At 35.1% G+C, this 13014-nt stretch overlaps 1 protein-coding gene across 2 annotated transcripts in view; it reads left to right on the top strand.

Moving 5' to 3' along the window:
* Window positions 1-13014, top strand: part of TBC1D23 (TBC1 domain family member 23) — a 31672-nt gene that overhangs the window by 7981 nt on the left and 10677 nt on the right. For both annotated transcript variants that reach the window (XM_058824668.1, XM_058824667.1), the window contains exons 4-14: window positions 1097-1301; window positions 2580-2703; window positions 4814-4938; window positions 5052-5095; window positions 5975-6078; window positions 6850-6972; window positions 7938-8030; window positions 10524-10694; window positions 10905-10947; window positions 11710-11816; window positions 12486-12628. In XM_058824668.1, the coding sequence (XP_058680651.1) occupies window positions 1097-1301; window positions 2580-2703; window positions 4814-4938; window positions 5052-5095; window positions 5975-6078; window positions 6850-6972; window positions 7938-8030; window positions 10524-10694; window positions 10905-10947; window positions 11710-11816; window positions 12486-12628 (1282 nt within the window). The remainder of the gene's footprint in view (window positions 1-1096; window positions 1302-2579; window positions 2704-4813; window positions 4939-5051; window positions 5096-5974; window positions 6079-6849; window positions 6973-7937; window positions 8031-10523; window positions 10695-10904; window positions 10948-11709; window positions 11817-12485; window positions 12629-13014) is intronic.

Genomic DNA, 13014 nt, shown 5'->3' on the forward strand with positions numbered 1-13014 from the left:
CTCTGTCCTGTAAAAAGATGGGGGTGGAATTTCCACTCTCTTTTTAAATCACAGTCTCTTTTCAGGAAGATGCAAATCTTCTGATTATATTCATAACATAGAAAATTAAGCACTTCGTTCTCTTTTCATATTTATTGGCAAATATTTTGTGATATGTAAGGATCTAATCAAATGTAAAGTTACTTCAGAAAGAAGGCTATATGGAAACTTCAATTTTTTTTTTATTAAATGTCTCTATTTTAATGTTTTAGCATAGCAAGTAGTCTCCAAATTTTAAATATATCCTCAGTTGGCATGTGAGCTTTATGTACTGTTTCATTTTCCTGAGAGATAAAGAATGCCAAACATTGACTGGCTTGTCAATATTCTTGATGGGAAAGTATTAAAGACTTTAGTAATAAAAAAATTTACTAACAGTCATGAGACTCATGGTCTTGTAACTGAGGGAGAAAGACGTTTCCTAGAAATTTAATGCCACTGTGTTAATGTAGTGTGTACAGGTCTCTGTTCCCCATCCTGGACATCAAAAAAGTGATTTGTAAGTTAATGCTAAAATTTGTGATTTGTAAGTTAATGCTAAAATTTAAGTCTGTAAGCATAGCTGATCTCAAACTTCTGATTTAGATAAATTTACATGTCAGTCAGCTTTTGAGGAATTGAAGATATACATTGTAGGTTGATCTGTGTTGATCTATGAAATTCCAATGAATTTGTTGTAGAGTTGAGCCTAAATTGTGTGCTGAGCACATCAAATAGGAGTAGAAGATGTACATTCTGTACATTGAAAGAATCTACCTCTTTCTTTTGTACAGATCCTGGAAAGCCCAAACTTCTTTCATCCTGTTGTTGTGTTATTTAAATGATATTTAAATGTCTTATCCTACTGGGTTTATAGCATCACTTGTATTCTAAAACCTTTTTTAATTCCTTTCTGTAACAATTTAATTCAAATAGCCAGCTTTTTGTTTGTGTGGTTTTGCTGAGTTTTTTCTCCAATCAGTCCCAGTTCTCCTTATTGGTGCAATTGTGCTATGAAATAATCTCATCCAATTTCCTTGAAAAGCTTTTAACCTTTGTTTTACTGTGCTTATTTCAGACCAGTTGTCAGTGCCAGGAGAAGAGAAGTCAGTATTAACTTTGGATATTGAGTCAGTTATTACTTTTTATTGTAAATCACGCAATGTTAAATACAGTTCCTGCCTTGGCTGGATACATCTGCTCAAACCTCTGGTGCACCTTCACTTGCCCCGCAGTGATTTGTACAACTGCTTCTATGCTATCATGAATAAATTCATTCCAAGGTAAAACCCTTTCTTTTCCATATGTGTTATTTGTGTTGGCAGTAGAAGTATTCTCTGAAAGATAGGCATGTTGGTTTTGGCTAGAGGAGCACTGTTCCTAGCTGTGTTGTCAGATTCTTTCATATGATCATAAATTTCAATACCTGATGGTTTGAAATCCAGGAGATGATTGGGTTGGTTTAAGATACAAAAAGTTAGCTGAGTGATGTGACTGATCTAGATTCAATATGCCTTTTAAAGAGCTATCCTTTCATGCAATATGAAAAACATTTTTTATGAACTAATTCACCTAGGTTATGTGAAAGTGGTTTTTTGTTCCCTTTCCTAGCATTTTCGATATCTAAAATACTTCTATCCCTTCAGAAACAGTAATTGGTAAGCACTAATGAAGTCTCAAAATCTCTACAGAAGTAGTTAATATTTTCCTTATGTTCTTTTGAGTTGGGACTGAATTTTTTTTTATGTTGCTAGATATTTTTAATGACAAATACTAAATTTGAGCTTTTCATACTGTTACGTAGGTGCTCTCAAAGTAAATTTTTGTGTATGTTGGAGCACCATGATGCTTCAGCAAGGCTGGATAGTCTGTAATTAAAGATCTTAGTCTGATTGCCTGGAGAGGAGATTCCAGCCTGGCTGATGGGTATGTGCCCAAAATATGAAAAATGCACGTTTGCTGTAGTAGCAGGAAGCAAGCATTTATCAGTCCTGTCACTTGACTCAGCTCGTGTCCCTTTCTGCTCTGAAACACTCTTGGGCTCTGTGAGCTGTGTGGGGATAGTGTGGATATGGCCACATAACACTTGTACTTTCAGCTGTAGAAGGCTTGCAGAGAAGCTGCTATTTCAGCTTCTCAGGAGGAATCTAGGTGGTGTTTCAATGAGATGTAGACTATTTGCTGTTTTTTTTTTTTCTCCTCACTGGGAGAATGAAAGACATAGAAAGGCAATTTACAGGAGATCAGTGAATCTCTGCTCTGTTGGTACCATGCTAGACTTGTTTTGCAATTTAAATCTGTTTTAAATACTTCTGTATTATGTAATCTGTCAAGCAGTATTTTATTCTTCTGCCTTTTTTGTGGGGGTTTCAGGTTTGTGGGTTTGATTTGGTTCGTTGGTTTTTTGTCTCTGAGGCAAGTTGACTTCATGATCAGTCCCTGTGAATTAAAAGACCAATGTACAGGAATTTAAATGATCACAGATACTAAAGAATTGCTGCTGTAAGTCTGAAAACTGCAGTATTACAGGAGAGTTAATTGTTTTCATTGCTACTTTCTAGGGATTGTTTTATGAAGGGAAGACCCTTTCATCTGTTTAGACTGTTGCTTCAGTACCATGAGCCTGAACTCTGCTCCTTTCTTGATACCAAGAAGATGACTCCGGATTCATATGCACTCAACTGGGTAATAAAGTGAAAGTAGGGAAACATAATGAAAAATAAATTTCTGTTAAAATTTAAGTAGATGTTGTCAGTTTATGGAAGAGTTGTACAAGCAATTAGAACTGCATATATTAAAATAAATTGCATGTTTTATTATAATGTGGGCTTTTTTGCTTTAGTGTTTTGCATGAGGTATGAGGGCTTGTTAATGTCACATTTTTATTGTACTGGGTGAGTCCTTATTGAGCCACTGATACTAGGAACTTCTTGGAGTAAGGAAGAATGAGAGCAGCTGATGTGCTCAAAAAGCAAAAAGTTTTGATTGTGGGCAGCTCTATAGATATGGGTAACATCAGTCTAACAGGTATTTTAAAGCTTAAGAATGAATTGTTTTAGAAACCTCCCTGCTAAGGCATATATGTATGTCTTTTAGAATTTAGGCACATATATTTTATGGCTTTTGAAGCATTAGTCATTTCCTCTTCAAAACTGCCTCAGATTATGGGTAGTTAAAAAGATTCTCACCTCAATCATTTTTTATAAATTTTGTGTAGCAAGACTACAACAAAATTTTTGTATGAGGCTAGTTAGTATATGCAATACAAAATCATGATACTGTGCTTGCACAGGCAAAGTCTGTAATTTAGTAGAGAAGACTTTGAACTTTCCTAGATTCTTCTTTCATACTCATTGGCTGTGTAAAATTTTTTATCAACCTTGTGAATTTTCAGTTAAAGAAGTGAAAATGAATGAATTATTAAACTGTGAGGTCTGTCTTTGGGGTGTTTTTTGTTTGTTCTTTTTTAAGGCTGCTGCCAATTTTAGTATGAAAATGTGTCTAGGAAAAATTTTCACATTCTCAAAATCTGCCTTTTGCCAGTCTCATGAGCCTTCAAAAGAGAAATCAGGTCCTTTTTTGTCACTCAATTTCAATTTTTTAATAGAATTTTCCTTAGTACATACAAAATTCTTTGAAGTTGTTTCTTCAAATTTTGAAACCTAATTAGAAAAACAATCTTCTCTCTGAAGGTGGTAGTGAAATAAGCTGGTGTAGCTGCCAGTCCTCAACACCATGCTTCTTGCTGTACAATTTTAGGAAAAAAATTTATGTTTCATTTTATATAATGAGTAAAATTCTCTGTTTCATCTGTGAACAACCTGTCTATATAGGTGTATCACTAATACTTAAAAGTATGTAAACCTCATACTGAGACCTGCCATTGTCATCTTGTTCATGGATGTTTTGTCTTCAGTTGCATTTGAGCCAGAATTGAATAGATCTACCTTTTGCTATAAAACTATACTAGGAAGTGTTGAAATATTCCATGATAGTGTTTTAAAGCTTTTGAAAGCTGTAGCTGTGTTGATACATTTGTGAATGTATGTGGAATTTATGTGCATCAGTGAGTACAGTAAGAGCCCAGTGAAGCAAGGGGTATGCATTTGAGTTAGGTGTGATTGTAAATCTGGCATGTATAGTAAGAAGTTCCTAACTTTTATCTGCTTTGAACTTTGTATATCAGAGAGGATGTATTTTCAAGTGGGAGCATGGGAACAGGCAGAGTTTCTTAAATGGTAATGAAAATTTTCTGATGCTTGCAAATGTTTAATTCCTCAGTCATAAAGCATCATAATGTAATGATAAGTAAGTGATGTTATCAAACTAATGTTTCAACCATGTTCAATTAGCCCAATTCTGCTGTGGAAAATAAAAATAATTATGTTTGCAGGATCCTTTCAAAGCCCTAATTGCTATGCTATTTGAGTAAATATATTCTCTTATGATTGTCTTGTTGGTATAATTGGTATTTAGCAGTGGCTGTGAGCTAAACAGTACTCCAGCTTGATTGTGTTATCTGTGCTTGAATTTGAAAGGCTGACAGTGTACAGCCAACTTTGCCTTCACAATAGTCATATTTATTCAAAGATAATCTGTAGTGTTGTGCACTGTTTCCATAAAAGTTGGTTTAGAGGTTAGAACTATCCTTCAGTACATGGTGCAGATGTAGGCTTTATCATAATTTTGTTGGGTTTATTTTCTTTTAGATACCTTGTATCTCTGTTAAAAATGTATTCCTGATATGATTGTTCCTGGTAATTGCTTTTTCTCACATTATTTTCCAAATTTTTAGCTTGGAAGCCTCTTCTCATACTACTGTTCAGCTGAAGTCACTCAGGCAATATGGGATGGATATCTACAACAAGCAGATTCATTCTTTATTTATTTCTTAATGTTGATCATCCTTGTCAATGCAAAGTAAGTGTACAGTTAATTCTTTGGGACATTCTTTGCTGACACTGTTTTAATCCAGGTTTGTTTCATTTTGGTTTTACTGACTTAATCTATGCCTGTGACTTTACTGTTTTCAGAGACGTTATCTTAGCACAAGAATCAGATAAAGAAGAAATGATAAGTAAGTACTTCTCTTACATAGCTGCTAGTTAAATAATTACTATATACTGTAATCCCCATTTATTACTATTTTTTGTTGCTAAAGGGCTAGATTGTTAATTTCCATGTGATTTTTCTGATTTTTTTAATCCCTTCACCGCACTAATTCTTTCTTACTTTTGCTGCCCTGTCCTTGACCTTCTTTCCTTACTCCTTTTAGTGCTCCCACACCTATTTCTATACTTCAGTTTAAAGTACTGGAAACAATCACCAGAAACTGGTCTTTCCAAGCCTAAAGCAACAGCTGGCAAATCCTTCTTTAAATCTACTCCACTTGTTGCATTTTCTGGATTTTCATCATTTGCACTTGATTTGAGCCTAATTAATTGTTTTTATAGAAAATGCATTAAATTTCAGTGGAAAATTTAAATAACTCTTGCCTTTGTATTTTTTTACACACATAATACAATGTAATTAATAATCTTTATTAGTTTAAAATGAGAGTGCTTGGAATTTTGTGTCTTTGCCATATACTGCAGAACTACACCCTTGGGTTATCCTGGACAGACAGAGACCAGTGCTACTGATTAAATACTCATTTTAAAGGGTTCCCATGGTCAGAGCTCTTTAGAAAAGTAGCTAAGTTAGAATTGAAAGCTAAAACTATATGGGAGTAAGAATATGATAAAAAATATTTTGCATAGAAGTTTAGCAAAAAGTTTTCTATGCATAAGGGGTATTTCCTGTATCTTCACTTTTCCTCTGGAAAGTGAATCAATATTCATGCTTAGTCAATTCACTAGATTGTTATGCCTTATTAAAAATAAGTTCTTTTATGATCTGTGTTGTTTGATTTCTGTGTCTGAAATAGTGTTGCATTTATGTTGTTTGTCTGTCTCAGAATTCTTAGAAACATCACCAGCCAATCTCGATTTAGAGGATATAGAAGATCTCTTCTCTTTGGCACAATATTACTGTAGCAAAACTCCAGCTTCTTTCAGGAAGGTAATAACAGTAATTTTGAAATTCTCTGAAATTTTGACAAAAGTTTAAGCTCTTGCTGACAGTAACTTCGAATATTTCATTGCAATATTCTTAATTTTTTTAAACATTTTTTCATGTTGTTACTCTGGTGGTATTTACTGTTAGGATCTTTGAAAGATAAGCTTAACTGATACATGAGAGAAGCTTCCTTGCAATATTCTCACTTCATGACTGATAACCTCATTTTCCAAATGAGGTTCTTGTAAGAACTGATGAAGCTGAACTTCATATTGACACAATTGCATTGTAGTACACTGCACAGCAGTGCTAGCTGTATTTGCACTAACAAAGAAGAAAAAGTCTCTTACTATAGATAAATCTATTATCACCTGCACTGTTTTTGCAGCTCTTCCTTAGTCATGATATCTGACTTAGCTAATGAATGAAATAAAAGTATTTGGTAGCTGTGGCCCTGAGATTGTATGTACTTCCTCTGATGTGTGTAGGCAGATATGGGAGGTTTTCTTGTGGGGAAAAAACAAAACAAACAACTAAAAAACAAATACCAGAGGCATGTTGGCATGGGGAAAGTGGTGAACAAGCATGTTTGTAATGGAAGTGCAGACCTTGCATGATTTTTCAGAAAGAATTTCAGTTGATCAAAAGTTTCATTACTATGTGGATGGGATACACGTGTGGAACTTGATGTTTGCAATGGATATGGTTTAATTTTAAACTTTCACACATAAAGACAATGGCTTCACTTAGTCTTTTTTTTCCTTGCCTTTTTAGGACAACCAGAGTCTTTTTGGCAGCAGCTTGCTGGGCCTCAAAGATGATGACACAGACTTGAGCCAGGCTCTCTGTCTAGCAGTTTCTGTGTCTGAGATTCTGCAAGCAAATCAGCAGCAAGGAGTCAGTATACTGAATTAACCTTCCCCCTCAGTTCTATAGAAAAAGGAAAGAATCAATCACCAACCACTAGTTTTAAATGCTAACAGTACAGATGAGTATTTGCTATTTCAGGAAAAATATTTTTGTCTTCAAATTTTCTTCCTTGTAAATGATCTGCTGTCTTCAATGCATTTCTGCTGTAGCAATGAGCATAGGGGAGCTGATTGGAATTTGAGGAGTGTGAGCTGAAAGTAGTATCTCACTAATTTGAATTCCTTTCCAAATAAAGCTGTTGTAGAGGAAAATTTAAAACTCACTACTCAGTACCTTTGAGAAGAACGCTGTTAAGGAGTATCTGTCTTTTGTCAATGAAAGGTTTAAAGGAAAAAAAGAAAATTTAACTTGTTTCAGTAGAAGTTAATTGCAGATGTAGATGCAGGGACTTCACTAGAAATATTTTTGGATCATAATGTAGTTATTGCAGTCTTTCTTATTGACCACTGACGACTTCTTGCAGTTTCTAGGCCCCAGTTTTGTCATGCATAGTTTGGGCATTTTACTCATCCAAATAAAGTTAAGCATTTGTTTACATCCTGTTCAAGTTGGTGGAACATAAACCCATCCTTATGTGCTGTGCTGATTAGTAGTGGACTCTTGGATTGCCTCATACCCACTATGTTTCCTCTCAGTAGAAATTATATAATTGCACTTGATGATCCTTTCCCATGCACAAGGTGATGTATTAATGGAAAGCTGATACTAGAATCCTACTGGTGATCTGGTAGCTGTAGACAAAGGTCAGATTAATCAAATGAAGTAAGATTTTTTTTTAACAGCTCTTAGCCCCTCTGAGCAGTTCCTGTAGTATTTGAGTTAGTATTAAAATGTAAATGTAAAGTCTTGATTTGGATGTAATTGTAAAGTCTTGTCTAATTGAATTCTGCCAATAATTATGCAATTTTGAAGTTGAAAAATTTCTCTTTCAGGAAGGAGTGAGATTCTTTGTAGTGGATTGTCGTCCTGCAGAGCAGTACAATGCTGGGCATTTATCAACGGCATTTCATTTAGACTCAGATTTGGTTTGTATGCTTTTTGTTTCTTTACTGGTATTTTAATCTAATTGAGATAGAAGGGGAGAGAAATGCTTGCCTTGAAAAATGAAGTATTCTGGTTTAGGCTTCCGTTTGTGGACTGCAGGGTCTAGCTATGTGATGACAAGACTTTAAAAATTAGCTTCTCTAAAGGAGATGGTAGAACCATCATTTTACTGAGAAGTTTAGTCCTTAATGACATAAGAATTTGGGATTCCAGACTTCCTGTTCTTTGGTTAGGAATGGAAACCCATACAGACTAAAGACTATACATTGCTTGGAGGAGAAATCTCTTTTTAGCATCCTAATTTCCAGTGAAAGGCGTAATTAATTTTTAAAAAGAACACTTATTTTCTTTGTCTCTTTTTTTTTTTTTTTTTGCCACAGCCAGTCTTATTACAGTCTGCTTTTACAGAGCATATATCTTGAAAAGGATTTGGTTGCTTCTTTAAAATTTTTGCTGTACAATATGAAAGTGCATTGATTGTGGCACTGAGATATGCTGTGAGTTAATAACTTCAATGAAGATTTTGTATGATTTTTTAATTTGATTATGAATTCCTAATTGAACATTCAATCATATTTTTCTCTGTCCTTTTTTCCCCCCAAAATCACTTCCATTTCAGCAGTGTTTTCATCACTTCTGGATTAGCCCTCAACTATTTTACTTTAAGCAGTCTGTGGGAGGTGTATGGAATGATTTATTTGAAATTACGTCATAAAAGACTCTTATACCTTAGTTAAGTTTAAGTTCAATCCTTCATCTAATGTCTTTACCTCTCTAATTAAAGTGATGCATTATTCAGTATTATATGCACATGTGTAAATAAAATATTAAATATAATTGCAGAGGAGATAAAAGGAGGCTGAAGGGCAAACTGAAGGAGGTTGTAGCAAGATGGGTGGCAGTTTCTCCTCCCAAGTAATGAGTTGTAGGACAAGAGGAAGTGGCTTCATGTTGCTCCAGGGGAAGTTTAGGTTGGATATTAGGAAAAATTTCTTCCCCAAGAGGGTTGTCAAGCATTGGAATGGGCTGCCCAGGGAAGGGGTTGAGTCACCATCCCTGGAGGTGACTCAATTTATTACTTGCAGACCTGACACTTGGGGATGTTTCTCAACAGTGGAGAGTTGGCAGTGTGAGGTTTGTGGTTGGAGTCAATGACAAAGGTCTTTTCCAACTAAATGGTTCTTTGATAGTGTGGCTTTTAACCTGGATGAAAAATCATTTATCTGTCCTGTGTGGGTGTTCTGCTAGTCTTAATTAAATATCATATTCAGTGTAGTAGAAATAAGCATTTAAAATTATTTAGGAGTACAAATAGCTGATAGTATATGGAAAAAGAGTCCATGAAAACAAGTCTTAAATTAGATGTGATCAGTTCATATGTATTTAAATTGTATATTGGAATTAATGGTCTTTTATGGTGGATGAGTGTCACCAGGTTCATCCTTTATTGTAAAAGTCAATGCTATGAAAACATCATAGGGAAAAACCTTTGTGATGAAAAGTCATTAATGGAATTTTAATGCATTTAATATTCCTGTATGTGCAAAGTATGCAGAAATTATTGTGAAGAGAGACAATGGGGAGAGAGCACTTTGGAATCCACCTCATTTATAGTTAGAGGAAGTGGTGAGATTTAGGACCTGTGTAATAAAGCAGCAGCCTTTATCTCTAGGAAAACTCCAGTTAAAATTCAGCCTTACTTACTGATGGCTAGGTTGTGTACTTTTGACTTTGTCCTTCATCATTTGGTCCACTGTACAGACAAAATGATGAGAATCCCTTCCGGCCCCTCCCTGCCCCCTCAGTCCAGTTACAGATCAAAATTCTCTTATGAGTTTAAAGAAGTACCTTCCCCACAAACAGAGGTTCAAATTGTAGCTGTGTTGAGAAAGTCCTTGTTTCTCCATCTCTTTCATATGGAACTCATATTTTTGCACACACAGTAGCCCTTCATGTATCCCAGCCTTAGCTTTTTGAGAGTACAAAGAATTGTAGTTTCTTTTCCTAAATCTTGATAAGTAAATGAGAAAAAGCTTAGTGGGGAGGCAACAAGAGGAAGGCTTTACTAGCATCTAGAAATTCTACGTAGTTTAAAGGGTTTCAAATCTCCCAAGTTTGGATGTGTTGTGCCCAAGGATGTGTAAATATGGAAACCAGTCCCACTGCTGTATTACCAAATCAGTGCAACATGAAAGTTGCAAAGACTTGTTCCACTATTACTTGATGCCTTCAGAAGTAAACTAACAAATGTAAGCTGTGCTTCTTTCCTGGGATGGAGAAGTGAAGGACCATTCACAGTGTTTTTTATGTAATGTGGGGTCTCAGTCAGGTTCTGTGTGTGTGACTTGAGCAGTGCTGAGCTTGCCTTTCTTGTGCTCAAGGAATTGTAACCATTCTCAAAGTTTGTCTCCTTTCACAACTCATCTTACAATATCTTGGTGTCAAACAGCATTTTTTGTTTGTTCATTCCACAGATGCTTCAAAACCCATCAGAATTTGCACAGTCTGTAAAATCCCTGTTAGAAGCACAAAAACAATCTATTGAGTCTGGCTCCATAGCTGGTGGGGAGCATCTCTGCTTCATGGGAAGTGGCAGGGAAGAGGAAGACATGTACATGAACATGGTGTTAGCACATTTCTTACAGGTACTATTAAATTGATTTAACAGGTGGAGTAAAGGGTGTCTGCATGTGCCATTGATGGTAAATGGCAAAACATTTTCTCCTTAAAATCTGAACTGGTTTTTACATTACTCGAGTTTAGTTTTTAGTAAACAAACCCCTGTTCCATTACCATACTTGCCAAACTCATTCCACAGGTTTTTGCTCTGATCAGAATTGTCTTTTCTGTTGCAGAAAAATAAGGAGTATGTAAGCATTGCCAAAGGAGGCTTTATGGGTAAGCTTATTAATAATGAAATTTGACTTGAAAAATCCTGATATCTTAACACTTGGTATTTTTGAGGCTTTTGCTAAAAACCATCAAAATTAATAGCAACTAGGTCTCATTTGTCAGATTTTTGTTTTGTGTAAGTAAACACTGTGCACTTGCACATTTGTGGTTAACTCCTAGGGCTTTCCCAGATTTCTTAATAGTGAAAAATTAATGCAGAAATTGGAGAAATTCCTTCTTCCAGCTTGTCATTCTTGATGCTTTAGCCACTGTTGATTGCAGATTCATATGAAGATGAAACTTCATAATTACTATTAACTGCTGTTATGATTTCTTAAATCAGGTGTTCATAATTGATGAGTTGATGTTGCTGGAAATAATCAGGCTCTACAACAGTGGAGAGATCTGTGCTACAATATGACATTAATAACAATATAACAGAGGCATTATTAATCAATATATGTGGTGTCGTAAGAGCTGTCTTCAAGATAAAAGCAGTGATTTATTTTTAATTGCTGCTGTATTCTCAATGTTTACTAAAATAATTAGTATATTAGGTAGATAAATAGGCATTAGATAATTAGATTTTCTTAATGCCTTTATACAACTGAAAGAAAAGCCAAAGATTATTATAGTAACTGCTGAATTTATCTATTTTATTGCATTGTGGGGGAAAAACTGTTACTGATTAGTTTCAGGTATATACAAAATTTTCATCAATAGACTAAGTCCAGTGTAATTCTGAATGTTTTAATGGCCTTTTAACAGCCCTCCAACAGCATTTAGCAGATATCAATGTGGAAGGACCAGAAAATGGATATGGCCACTGGATTGCTAGTACCTCAGGCTCAAGAAATAGCATAAGCTCTGTTGATGTAAGTGGAATTTTAGTGTAAGTGTTACAGTGGGGTGGGAGCCCCAGGTGTCATGTGGTTTTTTCTTTGCATTCCTCATACTATTCCATAAAATGCATTATTGCAAGTCATGACTGTTTTCACATGTGTATTTAATTTCAAACTATGATCCCAGTCAAGTCATAGGTGACCTAAACATTTTTATCCTCTTGAGGGGAAGAGTTTGTAGGTAAGAACTTGCTGTAGTCATTCTCCAGCAGAATACATGTAATAGAGAACTCTTTCCCTGGCTCTTACTCACTCTGGGAGCAAGTTACTATAAAGTGGCATACAATTTCATGGCAAAGCTCAAAATTGTATCTTTTCTACAGCTGGTGTATTATGTGTAGAATTTAGCTTTTAATTTAGATGCAATGTATCACTAATAGGATTCTTTTGTCTAGATGTCCATAGTAGAGTGCTCATTAATGTAGTTTGTCAAGCTTGCTTTGTGGGATGATATTTTCCTCAATATCATTGCTGTTATTTGATAGAATTCTAAAGAAATACTCAGCTGTGTAATTGAGGATCTACTGAGTACCAAAAAGTGAATTTCTCTTTTGTACTCTGTTTCCTTTTTAATAAATTCATTGAGATGAAATAACATATATGATTTTATGTGATTAATCCTGAGAGGAGTTACTTTTACAGGGTGATACTCCTAATGGTTCAGGTGATGGAAAAGGAGTGAAATCCCTAGTGAATAAAATGACAGTTGCTTTGAAGACTAAATCTGTGAATGTGAAAGAGAAAGTTATCAGTTTTATTGAAAATACATCGACTCCAGTGGACAGGTGAGTCATTTATATATCACTGGGCATTAGCTGGGAGAAGTGACTTCCCATTTTATGTGGCTGTTTGTAAGTGAAAACTGGGCTAATTAGGAAAAAGTTGTTTCCCATATTAAGTTTTTTAATTTTCTACCCCTGTCCTCCTCACAATTTTATCATGACCCAGGGAGCCTACTGTGCCCCTTAGTATTGGAAGGCCAATGTGAGTCCCTGATGCCTTGAATGTTTATCTAGAATTTGTCACTTAATTTCACTTCTTTTAGTGTGTCAATTTTTTGTTTAGCCTGAAAGGGAAAAATTATTTCACTTTTATTTCCATTGCTCCCCATCCTGATTCTAACAAAATAGATTAATGACAGCGGGATTCTGGATAGGTTCTTTTGGTTGGT

This window comes from Ammospiza caudacuta, chromosome 2, assembly GCF_027887145.1.
Source record: "Ammospiza caudacuta isolate bAmmCau1 chromosome 2, bAmmCau1.pri, whole genome shotgun sequence".
Classification (NCBI taxonomy): Eukaryota; Metazoa; Chordata; class Aves; order Passeriformes; family Passerellidae; genus Ammospiza; species Ammospiza caudacuta.